The sequence below is a fragment of the Dendrobates tinctorius genome, unplaced genomic scaffold (assembly GCF_039654945.1).
Source record: "Dendrobates tinctorius isolate UK_male_01 unplaced genomic scaffold, ASM3965494v1 ptg000107l, whole genome shotgun sequence".
In the NCBI taxonomy this organism is placed as follows: Eukaryota; Metazoa; Chordata; class Amphibia; order Anura; family Dendrobatidae; genus Dendrobates; species Dendrobates tinctorius.
This window is the reverse complement of record NW_027361775.1, coordinates 4557248-4583511: the sequence shown is the minus strand read 5'-3', so window position 1 is coordinate 4583511 and position 26264 is coordinate 4557248. Positions and strand designations below refer to the sequence as shown.

Below are 26264 nucleotides of genomic sequence, written 5' to 3'. Positions count from 1 at the left end.
CTATGCCAAAAAAGAGTACTGTTATTCACTGTGCTGGTTGCATTTCCTCTTCCTGACGTGGAGAGGTCTTCTAAACTGGTGTTATACCAGAAGGCCATTGTGGAAATATGTTGAAAAAAGTTCCATAAGACAATGCTAGCAGCAGGGGGCAGTATTCCTTGCCCAAACAAGGAGGAGATGTGAGGGAGACACACATACCAGGTACAGCAGAGGCAGGGGTAGAATGACAAAGGCCTGGGCCAATTTCAATACACCATCCCAGCATTCAGGCCCTGATGACCAGGTAGTTTTGACAATGAGGGAAAATGTTTTAAGGATGGTCAAGAAATAACTGGCATATCAAACCAGTGTATAACGTAATTCCTCTGTTACCTTCAACTTTTGTGTAGCAAAGTTGGACAACTGACATGAGCTGTTCCTCTATGCCTTGAAGGTGTTGTTATCCTGCCACTAGCATTTTGTTTGAGTGGGTTTTTAGTGTGGCCAAAGGGGTCATAACAGATAGGCGCTTTCTCCGGTCAGTAGAAAATACTGACAGCCTCGCTCTCATAAAATTGGACAAAGCCTGGCTTAGCCCCGACTTTTCACACCACCAGATGACAGCAGAACATAAAGTACTTTTAATGTTCAATATTACAGTAAGACCTTCCAGTTCTTGATTCATGGGTGTATGGATAACCCTCCTTAGAACTTTTTCTGGCTATGCACTGTGTGCAGAGCATTTAAGACTGTAGAAGTACCACAACTACATTTTCTTAATTTTTTTTTATGAGGCACTCCTGTTGGTGCCTTCAAGGGTGTATGGATGACCCTCTTTATCACTTTTTTCTAGCTTTGTACTGTTTGTGGAGCCTTTATGAGTGTAGAAGTATCACAACCACACTTTTTTAATATTTTAATGCGGCTTTCCAGTTGGTACCTTCAGGGGTCTATGGATGACATTCCTTATATTTTTTCTGGCTTTGCACTGTGTGCCAGAGCCTTTATAACTGTAAGTGTAGACCTGTCAGTGTACCACAACTGCACTTTCTTTATTTTTTAATGAGGCCCACCATTTGATGCCTTCAAGGGTCTATGATGGACCCTGCATGGAATTTTTGGCAGGATTTGCACTGAGTACAGAGCTTTTATGAGTGTAGGAGTACCACAAGTACACTTTGTTCACAGTATTTGAATGAGTCACTACAGTTGGTGTCTTCAAAGGTGTATGGATGACCATGTCTAATATAGGATGTATCTGAGTTCCATTTCATTAACTTTTTGGCAGTTCTTGCTTCTTTCATAAATTACTGTGAAATCTTACATTTTTTAATAGAAATTTAAATTTTGTCTTCCTTAAATTATTATTGTTTTTTTTAAATCTTATTTAAATGTTACCTTATATATAAATCATTATACAGTAAAAAAAAAAGTCTTAACATTTTTTTTTCAATAGACTCCAATTTCTCTCCGATTTTGAATGTTTTATTGTCAGTCCTTAAAGTGGACAAACAGTGTAACACAATGGTTCTCAGCAGCAATCTTGCAGTCACAGATGCTTCCAGGAGTCTTCACCATGCTATTCTGCAAATGGAGATTCTGACTTGGCTTTTATCCTAAGTCATGTAACTAGGCTCGTTAAAGGGTCAACATTGACTTTTAGGATTGATACCTCCAATAGGTGGCACTAGAGTTCTAGTCCTCTTCCTCTCTGAAGAGACAATTTGCATAATTAGCATATTTTCCTTCCTTTTAACACTTTTTCCATCCATTTCAACAGTTTCATTGCCCCGCAGACCTCATTGAACGATTACTAGCCATCTATTTTCTCCCATTTGAAAAGTATCCATTTTTTGCTTACTGGAGGTGGAAAAATAAATTTTTAATGTGAACTGTGATGTAATCATTCATTTGAAACTGATCCAGTAATCAAAAAACAGATCCTTGTCAATTGATAGAAACATGGATGGTTATTTTGCGGCTTCCTTAGAGTTCAATGTTAAAAAGGTAGATCAATTTGAAATAATTTTTTTTTTCAGGCGTACAAAAAAGTAAAATCTGCACCACTTTTTAGTCAACAAATTGCTGCTGGATCCATTCTACTTGATGATTACTGGACATGTGAACATACTGTAGTCTTACATAAATTGCGGCTGTTGGGGTTTATGTTTTGTAAGGGTTACTACGTGTTGTGTGTTTTTAACCCCTTTGTCCCCAAGGATGGTCTGCATGTTAATGGCCAGGCCAATTTTTACAATTCTGACCACTGTCCATTTATGAGGTAATAACTCTAGAATGCTTCCATGGATCCTGGTGATTCTGACATTGTTTTCTCATGACATATTGCACTTCATGATAGTGGTAAAAGTTCTTTGATATGACTTGCGTTTATTTTTCAACCAAATGGAAATTTGGTGAAAATTTTAAAAATGTCTCAATTTTCCAAAATTGAATTTTCATGTCCTTAAATCACAGAGATATGACACATAACATACTTAATAAGTAACATTTTCCTACATGTTTACTTTACAACAGCACAATTTTGGAACCAAAATTTTTTTGGGGGTAGGAAGTTATAAGGGTTAAAAGTTAAACAGTGATTTCTCATTTTTACAACACCATTTTTTTAGGGACTACATCACATTTGAAGTCACTTTGAGGGGTCTATATGACAGAAAATACCCAAAATTGACACCATTCTAAAAAGTGCACCCCTGAAGGTGCTCAAAACCACATTCAAAAAGTTTAACTTTTCAGGTGCTTCACAGGAATTTTTGGAATGTTTTAAAAAAATTTACTTCACATCCAATTTTTTTTCATTTTACCAAAGGTTACAGGAGAAATTGGACCTAAAAAGTTGTCCAATTTGTCCTGAGTACACAATACCCAATATGGGAGGGTAGATCACTGTTTGGGCAAACAGCAGAGCTCGGAATGGAAGGAGCATCATTTGACTTTTTCAATTCGCGCTTGGAGAGCCCCTGATGTGCCTAAACAGTGGAAACCCCAATTCCAACTCCAACCCTAACCTCAACACGCCCCTACCCCTAATCCCAACCATAACCACAAACCTAATCCTAACACACTCCTAACCCTAATCCCAACCCTAACCCTAGTCCCAACTGTAACCGTGATCCTAACCCCAACTTTAGCCCCAACCTTAACCCTAACTCTAACTTAGCCCAAACCCTAACCCTAACTTTAGCCCCAAACATAACCCTAGCTTTAGCCCTAACCCTAACTTTAGCCTCAACCCTAACCTTAACTTTTGCCCAACTCACTTTAGCCCAGCTCTAACCCTAATGGGAAAATGGAGATAAATACATTTTTTATTTTATTTTTCCCTAACTAAGGGGATGATAAAGGGGGCTTTGATTTCCATTTTTTTTAGTTTTGATCACTGTGATAGGGTCTATCACAGTGATCAAAATGAACCAATAGGAAAAGATCTCCTATTGTTGCCAGGTGCCAGCCGGCAGATCTAGGCAGGTGCACTGTGAATGCACCTGTTATTTTCTCCCAGTAGAAGCTGGCGGCCCGGGGGACTTCAGGGGGTCTGCAGGGACAACGGAAGTACCAGGGGGTTATTGGGGGACCGGGGGACCCTATTTCTCTTTCCTCTGATGTGCAATCACAACAGAGGAGAGAAAAATTAAATGGAAAACTTTTTTTGCGGTCGCCGTTATATCGTTACTGATGGCGATCGCAAGACCAGGGGTTGGTAAAAACCGACTCGAATCATGTTCTCTGGGGTATCGGATACCCCCAACAGCCGAGACCCCAGAGAAAGTCAAACGCTGGGGAGCATTATAATCTTAAAACTCAGCGCCGTTAAAAAGCGGTGCTGTGGTTTAAGTACCCTTAACTGCCTTTAAAAGGCATATCGGTGGTCGTTAAGTGGTTAAGGTCGTTAAGGGATTTAATGTCACTCTCATCATTCTCCCCTGCTCACGTTGATCGCTGGGGAAGAGCACTTACTGCAACGCTTCTTCCCTGGTGCCTGTCCGTGTGGTACCTGATGCGGCATACACATGCCACACGTGTGCCACAAAAATTACACACATGGACACTGACATTTCCGGTACATTTTTTTGTGGGACAAGATGATGTTTTCAGCGGTACCATGTATATTTATATCCGTCTTTTTGATTGCGTGTTATTCCACGTTTTGTTCGGCGGTATGATGATAAAGCATTGTTTGTTGCCTTTTTTTATGGTATTCACTAAAGGGGTTAACTAGTGAGACAGTTTTATAGGTTGGGTCATTACAGACGCAGCAATACCAAATATGTGTACTTTTGTTGTTTAGATTGTTTTCTTCATTCAAATATTTATTTAGCGATAGAATAAATACAAATTTTTTTATCATTTTTTTATATATATTTTTACAATTATTTAAAACTTTTTTTTTACTTTATTCTAACTTTTACACTTTGTCCCACTATGGGACAATCATTTTCTTGCAGGCTGATTGCTTCTATAGCATGCAGATGAAGCAGTATCTGCATGCTATAGAAGCTGTCAGCACTGCACTTATTGCTCACTGACCTGAGAGACTTCCTGATCATGCACTGCAAGAAAGGAACACCCTGAAAAGTGTACAAACATAAAATACCAGACAAAGAAATGTATTCAAATAAAATTGCCTTTATTAAACAGATAGTGGCAAACATTAGTACTAAATAAAGAACATGGGCACATATCAGGATAAACCCTTGACAAAGGATTTAATATCCAAAATGCGCATCGGAGTGTGCGCGTTATCTGGGACTCAGTAGACCTTAAAGGTATGCAGCCTCTTTTTTTCTTGACATTGGCACTTTGCACCTTATGCTAATATATGCTTCCTTTTACACTTGGCACTCTGCACTTTATGTAAATACCTCAATTATTTCTTGGTTTTGACACTGTGGTACTCTTTTTGCCACTTTATTGTGAGAGAACTCACTGTATATGGATTGTGATTATTCACTTTTTTATATTATATTTCCCACTTCTTTGGACTTCTTCATATATAGTAGTCACCACTCTCCCTTCACAGAGCACCTGGGGCAATCATTATACTGTTATATTTTTTATATATATACTTTTTATTTGTATATTTCTATGAGTGAGGGCCCACAAGTGTGTCTCTGTGTTCATTTTAACTGATCATGCACTGCGCATGACAGGAAGTTTCTTAGCTCTGGTAACCCAGGTGTCATCATGACATCGGGTTACCATGGTAGCGATCAGGACCCTGCGTCACACCACAGGGTCTCTGATCCATAGGTAGAGGGGCTGTCAGCCTCCCTGCCCTTGGATCGGAGACCTTGTGGAATAACATGGGGTCCCGGTTGTTGCCATGGTGATCCAATGTCATCATGATGACATCTGGGTCATCAAACATAGCAAACTTGATGATCATGCCCAGTGCATGATGGGCAAGATTGTCTGTCAGTGCAGATAAGTTAAAAAAATTAAATAATTGTAAAAATATTTTTAAAAAAATCAAAAATAATAATAAAAAAATCAAAAGATATTGCATCTATGAATAAATATTTGAATAAAAAAAACAATGAAAGTACACATATTTGGTATTGCCGCGACTGCAATGACCCAACGTATTACTGTCCCACTAGTTAACCCCTTTAGTGAACACCATAAAAAAATTAAGAAGGCAAAAAACAATGCTTTATCATCATACCGCCAAACAAAAAATGGAATAAAACGCAATAAAAAAGATGGATCTAAATAAACATGGAACAACTGGAAATGTCATCTTGTCTCGCAAGAAACAAGCCACCATACAGCTCCATAAGCAGAAAAATAAAAAAGTTACAGCTCTCAGAATAAAGCAATGCAAAAATAATTATTTTTTTTGTAAAATAGTTTTTATTGTGTAAATGCGCCAAAACATAAAAAAGATATAAATGATGTATTGCTGTAATTGTACTGACCCGAAGAATAAAACTGCCTTATCAATTTTACCACATATGGAATGACATAAACCCCCTCTCCAAAAAAAATTCCTGAATTGCTGGTTTTTGTTTGTTCTGCCTCACAAAAATCAGAATAGAAAGCAATCAAAAATTGTCATGTGCCCAAAAATCATGCCAATAAAAAAGTCAACTTGGCCTGCAAAAAAAAGCCTTCACGTGACTCTGTGGGCCAAAATATGGAAAAATTATAGCTCTCAAAATGTGGTGTTGCAAAAACTGTTTTTTGCAATAAAAAGTGTCTTTAAGTGTGTGACAACTGCCAAAAAAAACGATATAAATCTGATGTCGCTGTAATCATTAGGCCTTCTATAGTGATGCAGCCACAAGGCCCAATAAGCTACTCCAATTTGTTTGCGCTAAAACTGCTTCAGTGGCAAATCAGAAGGCCAGATTTTCACATAAAAATTGTTAGGCCTAATATAGTGGTGGAGCTATTAGGAACAATTAGCTAAATCATTTGCGCCAAAATTGTGCTTCAGTGGCAAATCAGAATTTGCACTTAAAAATTGTTTAGCATAACAGTGTTGTTCAGGCACACTATCTAAAAAAAATAAATAGTGATTGTTCATTTAATGATAGATAGCAGGTAACTGACAGCCGTGGGCCTTAAGGCCCCATCACACTAAGCGAGATCGCTAGCGATATCGCTTAAGCGTCACCGATTTTGTGACGCAGCAGCGATATTGCTAGCATTATCGCTATGTGTGATACTTACCTCTGACCGGCTTCCCTGCTGGCTATCGCTGATCGCGCGAGAACGTCCTGGACCATTTCTCGTCGGCCGCTTCCTGCTGGGCTTCCTGCTGGCACCGATGAGCGACGTGTGGACGCGGGCGGGAGGACGTCTTCATCGCCACGTCTGACAGGTAACTAACGACCGCCGACCGCTGGTGAGATCTGCCTGTTTGGCAGCTCACTAGCGACCATTTAGCAATGCACCAGCGATCCTGACCGGGTCGTATCATGGTCAGGATCGCTGGTGCAATGCTAAATGTGATGGGACCCTTAGATTGTGAAACAGCACGGTACAAGAGGCTACTTACAACATAAGTGGGAAAAAGCAAGGTCCTGGTAGAAGGGAGAATAGGCTTGGTATCCGACGTGTACATGGGTTAGGTGTTAACGTGAATGAAGGTTCAATTGAACAAACACCATCTCGTCCTATCCTAAGACCACTGACAACATTTGTTACTCACCGGTTTACTCGACTCCCTTTCTTTAGCAGCCGCACACCTATTTGATGAGCATCAGAAAAAGCATGTGCTCGAGTGGATAGCAGGCAATGCATCAAATGGCTTCTCTCCCTTTTCTTCCACCTTAACATCACACACAGTACAATCCTCAGAGGTAGCACCCCAATCACCCTTGTTTTCCCCACGTCAAAAATTCTCAAACGCCCAACTGACTGTGGGGAACCTCAGACGGGCCATTCTGAAGAGCTGTTCACACATTTTATTCCATGGGCATAAGCGATCTGCTCCAAAGAATCACAGAATCCAGAGGATGAAAGCATCAGCATCCATGCCCCAAATTTTTCCTTGCTTGATCCGGATTCGGACAAAGTAAGGTCCGAGCCGAATCCAGACACTCATCACTAGACGTTAACCACCAAGGGTGAAGGTGATCCTAATGAGACTCAGATGCCAGAGATGTAAGCGGAGTGCACTGTGGTGTCAGGGAAGGAAGAGGAGGAGGGTGACTCTCAGGGTGAGGAGTGTGAAAATAGGGAGGATAACAATGAGGTTGTAGATTCCACTTGGTGTAAACCCAGAAGTATGCAGCTGAGTAGCTCAGCAAAGGAGATGGAGGAAGAGGAAGATGAGGAGGTTAGGTTTTGGCTTCCCATGCAGACACAAAATGATACAACTGCAGCAAGCATTGCATCCTCAGCCCCAACTCTGCCTGTGGCCAGCACTGGTCGCGAGTGTGCAGTTCACAGGGGCAGCAAGGGTTACCTAGCCTGGGCATTTTGTGAGACTAAAAGGATGACCCAACACATGTTATCTGTCAAATTTGCAAAAAAAACTCAGTAGAGGCAAAAATTGCAATTTTTTGACAACAACATTCATGAACATCACATGCGCGATGAACAGGCCTTACTGCGGGAGTCTCACAGTATTAAAATATGGACTAGTGGGTCTCACCAACCACCAGCCCTCCCATCAACCTCATCTCCTGCTTCTTCCTCCTCCATCACCATTACAAGTGTTCACACACAGGTCTCCTGCCAAAGAAACTACAATTGTTTACCCACTACAGCCAGGATGAGTGAGAGCCAGTCAGCTGATACAGAAGTATACATGACTGCTGCTTTTGTGTCACCTAGAACAATCCACTATAACATCTCCACCTGCAGATGGTTGTCATGGTCCCTCAGTACCAGTTACCCAGTTGCCATTACTTCTCAAAGAACTGTGCCTCCACTACAACAGCATGTTATCGACAACATCACCTGTTCCCTAAAAAATCTATGTCTGCCAGGGTGCATTTTGCCACTGACACCAGGACGAACAAACATGTGCAGGGGCGCTTCATCTCACTGACTGGGCGCTGAGTGACTCTGATGACTGTGGAGGCAGGCGGTCAAGGGGTTGCTCCACAAGTCTTTGAATCTCCAAGGCTTGTGGGACAAACCTCTGTATCTACAGTTCCGCCACTGCTTCTGCCTCCTCCACCTCCTCTAGGGCATCGCCTGTGCCCTGAACATTTCCTTTATTCACACACACATTCTAACAATGCAGATAGAATCTCCCCCACTTCTGTATTACACAGCCATGGCTCACCGCAGTCAGGCAGTTTTTAAATTAATATGCCTTGGAGATCACTGTCACGCAACTCAAGCGTTGTGGACAGGTATCCAGGCCGAGTAAGGGCAATGGCTTTGTCCACTAAACCTGGATCAAGGGAAGGCCTTGTGCGATAATGATGGTGACCCTATGCCACTATGTCAACCTGGATATTTCAGTTTTTCTTTTTAATACATTTGTAAAATTGTCTACATTTCTGGCTTTTTTTCAGTCAAGATGGGATGCAGAGTTTACAAATGATAGAAAAATTTTATGAATTTAACAAATGACTGCAATGAAACAAAGAGTGAAAAATTTAAAGGGGTCTGAATAATTTCAGTACCCACTGTATGAGTTATCCCAACTCAGAAGGCTTAACCACCAGAAACTTCAATTCCAAAGCTGTAAATGCTGGGTCAGGCCCTGATACCTCATGCATGGAACATGATTGACTGTTGTTGTGCCATTTACAAATTTCTACTCTGGGTCAATTTCTACCACTTTTTCTGTTGACTGCTCCTAATTTTAGCTGTTTGGGAAGCTTTTTGTCACCCCTTATGGTGTTGTCTAAGCATTTGGTTTTGCCTCCCATTGAATCTAGTGGAGTTCAGGTACTTTGTTGAACCATTCGGCGAACTGTTCGGTGAACGGAGGTCCGTTGGGTGAATACGAACCAAACCCTACTTTGAAAGGTCATCTATAGTCACTACCTGCTGTCACTGCCGCTGCCTGTACTTTATGTCACCTCCATAAAATGTGAGAGGTATTGCAGCTCAACACTGGGATGGAATAAGGTGGCCCCCGTGCTCCTCCACAGGTGTCAACTGTGCATGCCAAGTGCATTCCAAAGGTCCATATGGCAACAGCAATGGAGATATGGTATTAGTCCAACTGCAATCTCCTATGGCTTATTGTCTGCTGTATTTGCGATGTGTAATTGTTGTGCTTTGACACTTACACATCAGGAAATATAAGTGGCAGCTGCAGTAAATGAATATATATATATATATATATATATATATATACTGTATATACAGTACATTTTGTATTGTTTTAAAAATAAATGTTTATTTAATTATTAATTATTAATAGTAAAAATATAATGCATGCTCTTCAAGTGAAAAAAAAAGGACAAGATGCAAACTGCAAAAGTTTAAGTTTTGTAACAGAGTTCATATAAGTGCTGTTCTTTTTCTGAAAAAAAAGCCATAATCTTCAGTCTCATCCTTACTATTTTTATTATCTAGTCATCATAGAAACAAATCGGGAAGTCATATTGCCGTAAAAGTATACATTTTTATTAAATATTTATTTAAAATGGTACAAAAACCTCTTTTTAAAATAGTTAAAAAATGGCGACAAACAAAGCAAAAGAACGGCTGTTGGAGGAAGCAAAAGGAGCCGTATGGTATACAATAACATGAAAAATAATGCAGATTATCTCACGGTGCCAATAATGTAAGTATACAAATATATCAAGCAGTCAAAAAGCTTGCAAACAAAGTGAAAAAGTGCATGAGATGCAAAAGATTGGTTTTTACAATGCTTAGGGTTTTTTGCATGGAAATGACAAAAACCATAGTATATTATATCCAATAATAGCAGCAGTGAGACAATGCCCATAACTGAACCATATTAAAGGTGGTCAGTTATATTGCCTATACACAAATTATCCTGATGCCCAAGTATCCCAGGTTAAATTCTAATACTGTAATAAGAGCAGGACATAAGGAACGAATCATAAGGTGAGTAAGAAATGGCAACTGAGCATAATGTGTCATACCTCCAATCAGGCAATGGCACCCCTGACGTGCATTTCGCGTGATGCTTCTTCCAAGGGAGCATGCGCAAATGTCAAGTTGCATATGGGGTCAAAAGTGCACCAGTGCCAAGTGACAATGCTAATGAATCACCAAAAGCTGAAATTTCAGCTTAATCAATTGGTTTCTGTAAGAAATAACAGCCACAAAACTCTAATTACAAGGAAAGATAATTATAGTCCCAGTATAAGCCCCTTTATGACATCAGAAGTCTCCAAGACTTCTCTCGTGCTGCTCCAGCTCTCTGGAATGCACTTCCCCAGACGATCAGACTGATACCTAGCCCTGACCTATTCAAGCGCGCTTTGAAAACCCATCTCTTCAAAGAAGCCTATCACATCAACTACTCAGCAAACTAACTTTGCCCTGTTCCCTCCTTCCAAATATTATTCTGAATCTGCACCCTACTATTCATCTGTCTCCACACCCTTCATGCACACGATAACTGCACTTGATACTTGTCTATTGCACTTAAACACACGGGCTGATGACCGGATCATGCAGCTTTATATGAAAATCCCTATTATAATTGCCAGACCTGAATTAACAAGCATTTCTCATCTACTGTGTCCCCCCATTTCCTTGTAGATTGTAAGCTTGCGAGCAGGGACCTCACTCCTAATGTCATTGTTTGAATTGTCTTAACTTGTATTGAATTTATTGTCTGTACATGTCCCCGCTTAATTGTAAAGTGCTGCGGAATATGTTGGCGCTATATAAATAAAAATTATTATTATTATTATCAGATGTACTATTCCATCCATGTTCTATGGGCCTGTCTGACCATGGAAGTAATGCTACGTCTCAGAGAATGGCCGCGCACGCGGGGGGGTGTGCGGCTGATCGCGGCCAGGTGTCAGCTGTGAGCTGTATCACAGCTGACACCCGGCACTAATTGCCATAAACCCCAGAATACTGTGATCGAACAAGATCGCAGCATTCTGGGAGCAGACAGAGGGCTGACAGCCCCTCTGCCTTTGGATCGGAGACCCTGCGACATGACGCGGGGTCCCGATTGCTGCTATGGTAACCTGATGTCGTTATGAAGACATCCGGGTTACCAGAGCTGAGAAACTTCCTGTTATGTGCAGTGGATGATCAGAAAGTCTCTCAGGTCAGTGTGCAGAAAGTGCAGTGCTGACAGCTTCTATAGCATTCAGTTGCTGCTTCATCTGCATGCTATAAAAGCGATCAGCCTGAAAAAAATTATTGTCCCATACTGCGACAAAGTGTAAAAGATAGAATAAAGTAAAAAAATTTAAATGATTGTAAAAATATAAAGAAATAAAAAATATTAATAAAAAATCAATATTATCAATATTTATTCTATCACTTAATAAAAATTTGAATTAAAAAAATCCAAACAATAACAGTACACATGTTTGGTATCCCTGCTTCCATAATGACCCAACCTATAAAACTGTCCCACTAGTTAACCTCTTTAGTGAACACCATAAAAAGGTAAAACAATACTTTATCATCATGCTGCTGAACAAAAAGGAGAATAACACGCGATCAAAAAGACAGATGTAAATAAACATGGTACCTCAGAAAACGTCATCTTGTTCTGCAAAAAACAAGCCCCCATACATCTCTATCACTGGAAAAATAAAAAAGATATAGCTCTCAGAATAAAGCGATGCAAAAATAATTATTTTTATATGAAATGGCTATTATTGCATAAAAGCGCCAAAGCATAAAAAAGATATAAATGAGGTATCTCTGTAATCGTACTAACCTGAAGAGTAAGACTACCTTATCAATTTTACCACACGTGGAAAAGTATAAATGCCCCCCCCCCCAAAGAAATTCATGAATTGGTCATTCTTGTTCATTCTGCCTCCCAAAAATCGGAATAAAAAGTGATTGAAAAATGTCATGTGCCTGAAAATGGTACCAATAAAGACGACAATTTGTCCTGCAAAAAGCAAGACCTCACAGGACTCTGTGAGCCAAAATATGGAAAAATTATAGCTCTCAAAATATGGTGATGCAAAAAATATTTTTTGCAATCAAAAACATCTTTTAGTGTGTGACAGCAGCCAAACAGAAAAACCCGCTATAATGCTTCTTTCACACGTCCTGATATTCCAGTATTGGAGATGTCAGTGTTCGTTGTGTGTAATAATTGTTGCGCAAATGTGGCATGCATGTGCCGCATCAGTACCACAAGGACGGGCGCCAGGGAAGAAGTGTTACAGTAAGCTCTGTTCCATGGCACCGGGTGCTGAACAAGGCTCTCATCAGTCTCCCCTGCTCTGCCAGCAATCGGCACAAGCAGGAGAGAATGATGAGAGCCGTGTTCAGCACTTGGTACTGGAGAACAGTGCTTACTGTAATGCTTCTTCCCCGGTGCCGATGCATGTCTCATGGATGACATCCATGTGTGTTATGTTTATGCACGTGTGCTGGATGTTATGTGACCCATGCTGACATTAAAAAATGGACATGTCAGCGTGTTTTGCCGATGGACACACGGTCCGTGGAAACACACTGACATGTGCACAGACCTATTCACTTGAATAGGCAAATAGCACTTCGTTCCTCCTGAGTCTCTCCGCATGGCTGCCTAATGGTAAAAAATTCTGTGACTCACCCATGGTGTCAATATGATCACTGCACCCCTAGATGAATTCATTGAGAGGTGTAGTTCATAAAATGGGGGGCTCTGCTGTTTTGGCAACTTCATGGGCTCTCCCAGTGGGTCATGCCACCTGCAAACCATAACAGTAAAATCTGTCGCTCTTTCCCTTCTGAGCTCTGCCATGTGGCAGTGGTTTACCCCCACATATGGGGTATCAGCGTTCTCAGGACAAATTGCACAATAACTCTTGGGGTCCAATTTCTTCTGTTACCCTTGGGAAAATAAAAAATTGGGTGTGAAAAGATCATTTTTGTGGAAAAAATATGATTTTTTTATTTTTATGGCTCTACATTATAAACTTCTATGAAGCACTTGGGGGTTCAAAGTGCTCACCATACATTTAGATAAGTTCTATAGGGGGTGTAGTTTCCAAAACGGTATCACTTCTGGGGGGTTTCCACTGTTTAGGCACATCAGGTGCTCTCCAAATGCGACATGGAGTCCGATCTTAATTCCAGCCAATTTTTCATTGAAAAAGTAAAACATCGCTCCTTCCCTTCTGAGCTCTGCCATGCACCAAAACAGTGGTTTACACCCACATGTGGGGTATCAGCATACTCAGGACAAACTGCACAACAACTTTTGGGGTCCAATTTCTCCTGTTACCCTTGGGAACATAAAAAATTGGGGGTAAAAAGATCATTTTTAAGGAAAAAATATGTTTTTTTACTTTTAAAACTCAACGCTATAAACTTCTGTGAAGCAGTTGTGGGTTCAAAGTGCTTACCAAACATCTAGATAAGTTCATTGGGTGGGTCTATTTTTTAAAATGGTGTCACTTGTGGGGTGTGGGGGGTTTCCACTGTTTAGGCACATCAGAGGCTCTCCAAACGCGACATGGCGTCCGATCTCAATTCCAGCCAATTTTGCATTGAAAAGTCAAACTACACTTCTTCTTTTCTGAGCTCTGCCATGAGCCCAAACAGTGGTTTACCTGCATATCTGGGGTATCAGCATACTCAGAAGAAACTGCACAACTTTTGGGGTACAATTTCTCCTGTTACCCTTGGTAAAATAAATAAATATTGGATCTGAAGTAAATTTTTTGTGAAAAAAAGTTAAATGTTCACCGGCATTTTTGGAATGTTTAAAAAAAAATGAAGTACCTGAAGGGTTAGTAAACTTCTTGAATTTGGCTTTGAGCACCTTCAGGGGTGCAGTTTTTAGAATGGTTTCACTTTTGGGTATTTTCTATCATATAGACCCCTCAAAGTGACTTCAAATGTGATGTGGTCCCTAAATTGTTTGGCTCCAAAATTGTCCTGATGTAAAGTAAATATGTGAGAAATATTACTTATTAAGTATTTTATGTGCCATATCTCTGTGATTTAAGGGCATGAAAATTGCGAAATTTTCAAATTTTTCACCAAATTTCTGTTTTTTTTCACAAATAAACGCAAGTAATATCAAAGAAATTTTACCACTATCATGTCACGAGAAAACATTGTCAGAATCACAGGATCTTTTGAAGCGTTCCAGAGTTATTACCTCATAAAGGGACAATGGTCAGAATTGTAAAAATTGGCCTGGTCATTAACATGCAATGGGGGGGTAAAGGGGTTAAAGTTCAGGTGTGCTAAGATAATGAAGGGCTCAGAAGATAGAAAACTTGGCTGTATTTCCAAGGTGAATCCCTTGTCCCAGCTGTATAGGTGGACTCATCCCTAGTTCCGACACTTTTTTCCACCATTTTCCTTTACTTGTGGGTTCATCAGGGGGCGTGCATATTTAGGAGGGCCTCAATGGGTTCATGAGCTAGAGGAAGTGTATCAATCTGCCCTGCCCAGGAGTTTCTGTGTCAGCAATTGTATTGTGAATGGAAACTGTGCCAATTGGTGTTGCATAACTAACTTTCATCTTGTTGGAATTTCCTCTAGATATTCCTGTTGTACATCCAATGGATGATTATGATTTGGGTCATATACATTATAGATTCTTAATTATATGAATGTGTTGTGTGTGTATATATATATATATAGTACCTGCTAATTTCATTCTAGTAAAGAATTTGATTTTATGCAGCAGCCTGAAGTATAATTAAAAGTTGCGTAAAAATCAATTTTAGCACAATTGTTTGTGCTTTGTAGCCAAATATGTAGCATGGTTTACATTGTATTACTACAGTATGATTTTAATATTATCCCTCTCATTTACATGCAGAAACCACCATTCCTGCAGGACCCATTAAGCAAGAATACTCCATTCTACAAAAAGGATTCATGCAAAATCCTAAAGTATCTGTGGGTATTTCATCAGAAAAACCAAACGACTGCATCTTGGCGAAACAATTCTGCAAAGAGAACCGTAATTGCCTTTCTTTATATGAAAACTTCAAAACTCAGTGCAATCACCCACACGAATGCATTCTCAATGATGCAATTCAAAGTTGCTTGACAGCTTGGCGTGAGCTAAAAAAGACTGTCATGGGAAACTGTGCATGCCTCAGCTCAACAAAAAGAAAATGTCTAAAAGTTTGGACTAGCATTTATAATAATACTTGTTTACAACAGGCAAAAGAAATGCAAATGTCCACATATTCAGAAGACAAAACTGATTTTACTGTTATGGACTTGGATTCTTGTAAGTAATACAATAACATTAAATTATGGTTTGTATATACAGTTTTAGCATCATGGACATATATACTGTACTTTGTTAAAGGGAATTTGTCAGTACTATCAATCAACCTAAGGCCGGGGTCACACTGGCGAGGAATATGGGAGAGTGAGAGGCGCAAAAAGCACGCATTACACACGGACAAATGATTTTCTATGGGGTCCCTCGCACCAGCCGTATATTTCTCCTCAGTATCCTACGCTCCGTGCCAATCGCAGCATGCTGCAATTGTCAGCGTACTACGCCCGTAGTACGCCAATGCAAGTCTATGGGTGCGCAAAAAATACGGATTACACACGGACCACACATGTGACCTGCGAGAAATACGCACCCGGTGTCTTTTAGCAAAGCCGGCAATTCAGTGCGCTATACAGTAAACTCACACTGACAGGTTTAATAAAGAAATGAAAGAATAGATATAGACACATAGAATACATATATATATATATATATATATATATGTATATGCATTCTATGTGTCTATATCTATTCTTTCGTTTGTGTTAGAAACCCTGTCATAGGGCTCCATTATATGTCCATTTTGCAAGCCGGCGAGAAAATCTCACCATACGGATGCCATACGGATTACATACGGATGCTGACATGCGCAAAATACGCGACCACACCTTGATTACGGATGACATACGGAGCACTGTTTAGGGGTCTGTCATCCGTATTACGCATGTAAAATACTGACCGTATTTTGCGCAGGTTAGTGTGACTCCAGCCAATGACTTCAGAAAAGTGAAAACTGTCTTAGTCAAAAAGGATTTAATATAAATTTAGCACTTTTTTTGTAATGCATTCAATGTATACACATGGCTGTATTTTGTGCCTTTATTAAAGGGAATCTATTAGTTTGATCAACCATCCTAAACAGTCTCTATGGACATGAAGGTCATAGAAACATGTATAAAATGAAGCATTGACATCTGCAAATATATGTGTTATTCCAGGGCAATCATCATTTTTCCTAATATGTAAATAAGCTGTTTAGATATATGAATCAAACAAAGATGACCAGAAAATCTTCTTTCAGAGAAGATTTTAAATTAAATGGGGCATTACCAGTATGATATTATTTTAATACTGTCTCCTCTGCTGCTGACTTGTACCTGATTATAATTTATAATTAGCACAGTACAGCAGAAATAAACTTTGTCATCTGTACAAGCACAGTTGCTGCTGTAGCTCTCTTCCAACAGTACTATAAGATCCGCTGTGCTGTTCTCCAACCCACACTGGCAATCTGTGAGTTGGAAGCTGAAGCACCATGACAGGAAAGCTGTTGTTGCAGTTGTGTTTGTAATGACATAAAACTCAGATCTGTTGTACTGTATGTTATAATCACATGCAGTTCTGCAATGAGATCAGTAGAGCAGACTGTCAGTCATTGCATTTCTCATACTATTAACAAACCTTTTGTTAGGCGTCGGGTTCATGCAGCTGCACAGCGGGAATCCAGAGTCTTGCATCCTGCAGTCTCCCATTCTTCTCCAACCGCTCAGGAGCCTGCACAGCAATCTCAGCATTGCAGGTGCTCTGCTCAGACCAGCTCTGTAGGACTGGTTGTTGCTGCCACCTCTGGGTCAGCAATAGCAGCTGGCTGAGTCCTCTCGTCACGCTGCTGGGCATGCTCACGAGATGATCTCCCATTGGAGATCGGGAGTCACGTGCCCAGGTCCTTCTCCTGATCTGATTGGTCCATCCCAGAGATCTGGAAGGTCCCGCACGGCTATAAAAGGTCCGCATGGCCGCTCGGCCATGCACTAGTATAGTCTCTAATTGCTACTGTCTGAATAATGATGGATGCATGAACCTGCGAATGACTCATTAAGATCCCCTCCCTCTGATATTAAGTGTGTGGACAGGGACTTAGCCTTAGAGTCAGCGCCAGTCAGTGGCATGCTACAAGACACAGTGCTCATCTCCACAGAGCTAGCGTCCGACAGTGCGCCCCTCCTGGGCATTGTCGTATAGCGGCTGAGTCAGTTGCCGCGCTGCGGTCAGCAGCATTTGTTGGCGTCCGCGGTAGCGCCGCCGCACGCACGGTAGGTCTAGGCGGACACTGACCCTATGTCTTGGGCCCGAGTCCTGTGACCATATACCGTGCGTGCACACCGCTGAGACCTGTGATGTCAACAGGCTCGGCATTTATGTTTATGCCTTAAGGCGCCTCTGTGAATGTAACAGAGTACGCCCAGTGCACACCGGGTGACATTCAACCCGTGTGCGATATACCGCCATATTGTGCGTCTGCCATTATATAGCAGCAGTTTAACACCTCTGCACGGTGGACCCCGGGCGGCGAACGCACTTTCTATTATTTTATATTTAGTGTGTTCCGCCATCCCTAACACCTTTTAATTTAAGAGCTCTGGATGATGACTCTACGGGAGATCTGTGTGTGACCCATAAATCATAATGGTTCATATACATATAAAAAAACATGATTTTCTCTAGAATAAGACATCGAAACTTAGATATCCAAGTATTACTGTATTCAAATTTTTATTACCTGCATTCCCATATAGACAACTTATGAGGGTTTATCCTTCAACAGACAGTTTTCGTCCTAATGAAAAAGCCAAATTTATCAAATCTGATGTTCAACTATATGTGGCAATAACTCACTGATTCTGAGAATCTCTTCTCATGAGTCATGACACATTCTGTTTTCTGTTTGTAGTAAATTTAAGTCAATATTACATATGAGTGGTTCTTTTGAAATTCGAATTTGCAGGCTTTGCTGATTTCTGCATGTGATTTGGTGTGCAGTGAATACATTTTCTAGAATTGCATAGTTGAAAAGCCTGTAATTGACTGGAAATATGTGTACAACATTGTGAGTTCCCCTTGGAGTCAATTGAACATGTTTTAAACTCCATAAGTCAAATACAGCCTTTTCAATTTCCAAATGACTTCAATCTATCTGGCTAAGAGAAAATGGATGGCAACCAGAGGTAAAGAACAGGATAATTAACAACACACTGCAGAATCAGACTTTTTAAGCTACTTAAATTGTATAGCTGATCTAAAAATGAACCCTTTAGGGGGAGAAGAATGTGTGTAAATTATTAGCACTTCTCTCACCTGGCTTGACTCCCACCCTAGAATCCCTGACTGACAGTGCTACAATTACAGACAGTGTCCCTACCACCTTGGCTTGTAGAGGCCTCAACTATTATGTTGGTGGAGGAATAGACTGAAAAGAAATATGACTACAGCTAATGGTGTGCCTGTCAGATGCTACATTATCCTGCTGTGATTGAGTTGAGGGATGGGACATATACTCTATTATATGCCCTCCACTTACTCTCCACTAATGTGCTTGCCAGAAGATACAGTTTTGAAAATTGTATTTCTCAAAGGATTCAAAACCTTTTGTAGGAAGTTTGTTAATCCTTCAGATGTTCTCAGTGTGAAAAACAAGATATTCTTGTAGTTACCTTAGTGTGCTGCTTTCATCTGGTGGTGTGGAAAAGTCAGGGCTAATCCAGGCTTTGTTTATTTGTATCAAAATGAGACTGTGAGTATTTTCTGTTGACAGGGGAAAGTGTAACCCCTTCTCACCCCACTGCCCATGGTACCAAAAACCCATTCAGACAAGACACTAGCAGCAGGGCAACACAACACCTCTAAGGCAGCTCATGCCAGATGTTCAGCTTTGAGAGCCAATAATTGAAGGTCGCAGAGGAATCGGGGAGTATGCTAGTTTTGTTGGCCAGGTATTGCTTGACTATCTTTAAAAGCTTTTCCCTGCTTGTCAAAAAATGCCTAGTCATCAGGGCCTGGATGCTGAGAGAGTGTCATGAAATTCACCAGGCCTTTGACAATGTATCTCTGCCTATGCTGTACCTGGTATGTGTCTCCCTTGCCTCTCCTCATTGGTTGGGCAAGCAAGCTTGCCTCCTGCAACCAGCATTGTCTGATGCTAATTTTTCTAATTTTCCACAATGGCCATCTGTTATATCACAAATTTAGTCGAACTCTTTACCTTAGGAAAGTGAGATGCAAGATTCTCTGTGTAGCGTGGGTTTAGTAGGGTGAACAACCTCTACACTTTTTTTGACAATGTGAATATAATTTGAGGGTCACAGGAAAGGCACCGGCACTTAAAGTCAGCCATATGTGCGAAGCTCCCTACAGCCAACACTTGCCTTTCTCCATCATGCTGACTCTCCATCACTTCCTCTTCCCTCCCTTCCTCCTCATTCCCTCCTCAGCTCATCCACATAGTAGAGAAAGGACGAAGTTTGTGTGAGCACTATCTTCTGTTGCACTAGCAACCAGCTGCTATTCCTCTTCTTCCTCTTCAGTTTCCACCTCCTTAATGATACTCAATCTGCATTGAGCAGATAAGATGAGGCTGGACTGGGTATCATCTCCCTGTCTCATGACTTCCTCCATCTCCACCTGGCCTGCATGTAAAGCTTCATGTTTAATTGTCATATAAACAGCACTAGGATATCCACTTCCTAAATTGTTTAACCAGCCAATGGATAGAATAATTAAAATATACCTTTTATTAGATTAATATACAATAAAATAAAGTGCAAGGTGCTCAAGTTACATCAAACACAACAAAGAAGAACACACAAATGAAAAAAGCTAGTGGATGCAGTATTGCCCATCATTACTGAGCATCCCAAGTATCCAAATGTTCATTGGGTGCTTAGAGTAAATCAAATATGGCCAACCTCATTCAAAGACATAGAGTACATAATTCTCAAGATAATCTCTATGCTTAACATATCATAACATTAGCCATCTCTTATTGAGAGTAGGTGTCATGCCATCAGTATATTCCCAAGTTAGGCATAACCATACCCCTCTCCTGATCAGGAGTACCGTATAATACAAGGCACAATACTGCTACACAGCATTAATAAGAACCACACAGCCTCAATTGCCGCATTTGCTACGGGTTCTATGACACACAAATAATGTATCAAATAGAAACATATCGTGTGTCATAATAAAGATATATACTCCCGCATACCCTCCATATACCTTAGTACCGGATCTAAATCCACCAGGTATGCATAAATATCTTAGATAAACCGTCTCTTATAAATGTGAGACCAATATTATGACACCAAAATATTTAGTAAAACACGGAACAATCTCACCCAAATAGCAGGGGCATTCTCTGATTGATTGCCATCCCCGTGACTGGTGAGCGCGATACCCCTATCTCCCAACGCGTTTCGTCTAATCTCATCAGGGGAGTCAACTGGGGTTCATCTGAATGGTGTATCACGGATAGCCGTTATGTACTTCATCCGACATTATGTGTACATACACTCATGCATACCTCCTTTTAAATGTTAGCGCCGTGGCATCTCGGGAAGCCGACACTTCCGGTCCCTGATCCACCTCACATCCTGTGTTTGGGTTGCGCGCATCGTCAGCGTGCTCGCTCTATGGAGCGCGTCACACGTTGAGAGCGCGTCTCCCACCAGCTGGGCATGCGCACATAGCGCTGCCCTCTCCAAAGGGAAAATGATATTCTATATATTATAATGGCGCTAGTTACTTGCGGCATCAGACAGCCCATGCCCTGCACTACATATGCGCCTATCATTATCATCCATACAGCAGCAACATATAATCTCATGCTGATTATAGGAATCCCTTTAGAGTTTTTATTCTTAGGGATATTCCCTTAACTCATTCGGAGTATCCCCTACTTAAATCATGTACAGGGATTCATATGTAAGAGATTAATTCCACATTTAATCGGGGGTTTCAGTTAGTGCAGCTACAGAATCAAAAAACTCCTACAAAAATATATATCAATTCTAGGAAAACTGGCAGTTATAAAAATTATTGCTGTGACAGTACCGACTCACTTTAACCAGATGGGCCTTACAACCACCGAAAAGTGAATGAAGTGCCACTAAATTCTCCCTATAACAGCTCCTAGGCTACCTCCTCCCTACCTACCGCGGAGATTGGCACCCTAAGACCTGCGCAAATGGCGTCCCCACTCAATGTCAGCTGTCCCTCACTGCTGACCCTATTAGTCCCTTTGCTAAATGAAAGCTATAAAGGATAGTTGATCATTAAGGCCCTTTGGATATGTAGTTTGCAACCAGAAGATCCATTTTGTCTCTTTTTGAAGAATCATCTGGTCCCAATTACCCTTACGTATGGGTGGTTTAATTTTGTCAATACCCATAAATGTAATAGCCTTGGAGTTACCCTGATGGTGTCTATTTATGTGGTTGGCAATAGACGTGTCCCTTTTGTTTCTGATGTCACGCATGTGTTCTCCTACCCTCCTCCGAAACTCTCTCCTGGTCTGTCCTACGTACTCCAGACCACATTCACATGTTGCCTTGTATACCACCCCTGTGCTTTGGCAATTGATGAACAGTCTGATAGAGTACACTTTTCCAGTGTTATTACTTGTGAAAGTTTTACCAGGGGATATAGATACACATGCTTTACATTTCCCATATCTATGGCATCCCAGTGGAGGTGACCCCAACCATATCTGATTATGCGGATTCTGAAAATGGCTATGGACCAATCTATCCCTCAATGATCTACCTCGACGAAAGGTGACCTGAGGGGTAGGGCCCACTGTATCCTTGACATCCACGTCCATACACAACACTGCCCAGTGTCGTTCTAGAATTTTTCGTATCTCTTTCGCCCCGTTAGAAAACTTTGTTATAAACCTAGAAATATTATCCTCCAGTTTCGGAGGTACGGGGCTCAATAAGTCTCTTCTGTTTTTACTCAGAGAGTTCTTGTAAGCTTCAGTTAACACATTCTTAGGATAGCCTCTCTCCAAGAACCTTTGCATTAAATCATCAGCCTGTTCTTTGTAATTGGCTGTATTTGAGCAATTCCGACGAATTCTAAGATATTGTCCCTTCGGAATGCCTCTCTTTAGGGAATTAGGATGCCCACTTTCCCATCTCAAGAGGGAATTTGTAGCCGTAGGTTTACGGTAGTTTTTTGTCATAAGCTCACCATTATCATTCTTTTGGACTAGGATGTCTAGGAATGTCAGGCTGCATTTATTGACCTCATCGGTGAAATGCAAGCCTATTTCATTATCATTCAGTCCTCTAACAAACTGACCAAAGTCAACCTCTGCACCTCTCCATATGATGAACACGTCGTCTATGTAACGTACCCACATCACTATCTTCTCGCTGAATTCAGTAGGTGTGTCACTGAATACTATATTCTCCTCCCACCAGCCCAGGAGCAAATTTGCATACGTAGGGGCACAGGGACTCCCCATCGCAGTACCCCTGAGCTGGTGGAAGACCTTATTATCAAACAAGAAGATATTGTTGTTTAGGCAAAATTCCAAAGCTTTCATTACAAACTCATTGTGTCTATGGTATTGACAACCTCTTGTTTGTAGATAACTATCTACAGCCTTAAGACCAACATCATGAGGGATTGAGGAGTACAGTGCTTCCACATCTATACTTCCCATTATCATGTCAGTTTCTAAGCACACACCATCTAGTTTCCCAAGAAAGTCGGTAGTGTCACGCACATATGAATTTAGAGACAGGACAAATGGTCTAAGTATCTGATCCAGATATAGACCCAGATTTTGTGTAATACTGTTAATACCTGCTACGATCGGTCTCCCTTTAAGGGGATTCGTGCCTTTGTGAATTTTGGGAAGGCAAAAAACGTAGCCATAACAGGATGCACTGGAATGAGGAAATCTCTCTCGTTCGCATCAATTACATCAGCATCAAAGCCTTCATTAATCAAGTTTGTAAGGTTGCGAAAAATGCTATTAGTGGGATTCCTCTGAACCACTTCATAGTTCTCACCATCATTCAATATTTCTATACATATGGACTTATATTGCATTATGTCCATCACCACTACGTTTCCTCCTTTGTCTGAAGGTTTAATTACGATGCTCTTGTCCTGCTCCAGATTCTTTAAACTACCCATTTCCTTATTTGTAAAATTATGAAAATTAGCCTTATAGGTACTGGACAGATTAATTAGATCGTTCGACACCAGATTGACAAAGACATCGATTGAGCTTAGGTCTCCCGTTTGAGGTGGCATTTTTGTTCTCTTGTTCTTTAATTTCGTAAATGGACCCACTCCTCTATCATTGGGGTTCACATCCCCCAGATGGTATAGAAAGCGTACATCAGCCAATAACTCATCATCAATGACCAGCTCCATCGATGTCTTTTTGTCCTCCCTTATAAAATGTTTTCGCCATTTCAATTTTCGTGCGAATAGGTGGAGATCTTTAATTGTTTCAAAGCAGTCATAGTCAGTTGTGGGAACAAAGGATAACCCTTTACTTAGAACGCACATTTCAATTTCTGTTAATGGTCGTGTTGAGAGATTAAGTACTTGGGGTTCTAGGGGGCGTTGTGAGTGTTCTGTCGACTTCTTAGGGGGTAGCTGAGATCTAAAAAATCTCCTTGCGGGGACCTTCTACTACTCCCTCTATTACCACCTCTGTTTCCTCTACCTCTACCTCTTCCCCTCTGGTACCTAGATTTTGTCTCAGTATCAGACACCTCCGCTTCAGAGGAGGAAATGTCTGTTTCTGGTATTTTAAAATTACGACCTATAGATACTGAATAGGCTTTATTTTCTCTGAATTCCAGAAGGTCCCTATTATAGATTTTATGTTTCCGTTCTTTCAGATGGTATTGGAATATTTCCAGGCTATTTTGCAAACTCAACTCTTTGGCTGCAAAATCCGGTTCACTTGAAAAATTTTTTGTGACTTCTATCTGTTCTTTTAAAGTCTCATTTAATTTATTTAGGGTCACCTTCTCTTCATCTAATAATAATTTCATAAGTCTAAGAGAGCTTTCTGTTGCTTCTTTTTCCCACTTCGCTATAAGACCCGGGTTCTTATATCTGTAACCCGGTGCAAGAGTAATTCTTAAGTGTCGTGGGACTATTCCTGCTCTGATATAATTGTCCAAACTTTGGACCTCCCACCAAGATGAAACTTGATCTTAATAAGTTTTTGTCAATTCCTTAAAGGCAGCAGTATATGAAGGAGTGTATCTCTTCTGTATAAACGCACGATCTGAAAAAACATCCCGTGCTTCAGACACCCAAGCATTGGTATCAATCCCTATTGATAGAAATACTGCCATAATACTAAATCAAAATATAAACAGCACTAGGATATCCACTTCCTAAATTGTTTAACCAGCCAATGGATAGAATAATTAAAATATACCTTTTATTAGATTAATATACAATAAAATAAAGTGCAAGGTGCTCAAGTTACATCAAACACAACAAAGAAGAACACACAAATGTTATAGGGAGAATTTAGTGGCACTTCATTCACTTTTCGGTGGTTGTAAGGCCCATCTGGTTAAAGTGAGTCGGTACTGTCACAGCAATAATTTTTATAACTGCCAGTTTTCCTAGAATTGATATATATTTTTGAAGGAGTTTTTTGATTCTGTAGCTGTACTAACTGAAACCCCCGATTAAATGTGGAATTAATCTCTTACATATGAATCTCTGTACATGATTTAAGTAGGGGATACTCCGAATGAGTTAAGGGAATATCCCTAAGAATAAAAACTCTAAAGGGATTCCTATAATCAGCATGAGATTATATGTTGCTGCTGTATGGATGATAATGATAGGCGCATATGTAGTGCAGGGCATGGGCTGTCTGATGCCGCAAGTAACTAACGCCATTATAATATATAGAATATAATTTTCCCTTTGGAGAGGGCAGCGCTATGTGCGCATGCCCAGCTGGTGGGAGACGCGCTCTCAACGTGTGACGCGCTCCATAGAGCGAGCACGCTGACGATGCGCGCGACCCAAACACAGGATGTGAGGTGGATCAGGGACCGGAAGTGTCGGCTTCCCGAGACGCCACGGCGCTAACATTTAAAAGGAGGTATGCATGAGTGTATGTACACATAATGTCGGATGAAGTACATAACGGCTATGCGTGATACACCATTCAGATGAACCCCAGTTGACTCCCCTGATGAGATTAGACAAAACGCGTCGGGAGATAGGGGTATCGCGCTCACCAGTCACGGGGATGGCAATCAATCAGAGAATGCCCCTGCTATTTGGGTGAGATTGTTCTGTGTTTTACTAAATATTTTGGTGTCATAATATTGGTCTCACATTTATAAGAGACGGTTTATCTAAGATATTTATGCATACCTGGTGGATTTAGATCCGGTACTAAGGTATATGGAGGGTATGCGGGAGTATATATCTTTATTATGACACACGATACGTTTCTATTTGATACATTATTTGTGTGTTATAGAACCCGTAGCAAATGCGGCAATTGAGGCTGTGTGGTTCTTATTAATGCTGTGTAGCAGTATTGTGCCTTGTATTATATGGTACTCCTGATCAGGAGAGGGGTATGGTTATGCCTAACTTGGGAATATACTGATGGCATGACACCTACTCTCAA

The 26264-nt window shown here is 40.7% G+C and overlaps 1 protein-coding gene across 1 annotated transcript in view; it reads left to right on the top strand.

The window, feature by feature from the left end:
* Positions 1-26264, top strand: part of GFRAL (GDNF family receptor alpha like) — a 170282-nt gene that overhangs the window by 71912 nt on the left and 72106 nt on the right. The window contains exon 4 of the mRNA XM_073589139.1: positions 15371-15790. Within this exon, the coding sequence (XP_073445240.1) occupies positions 15371-15790 (420 nt within the window). The remainder of the gene's footprint in view (positions 1-15370; positions 15791-26264) is intronic.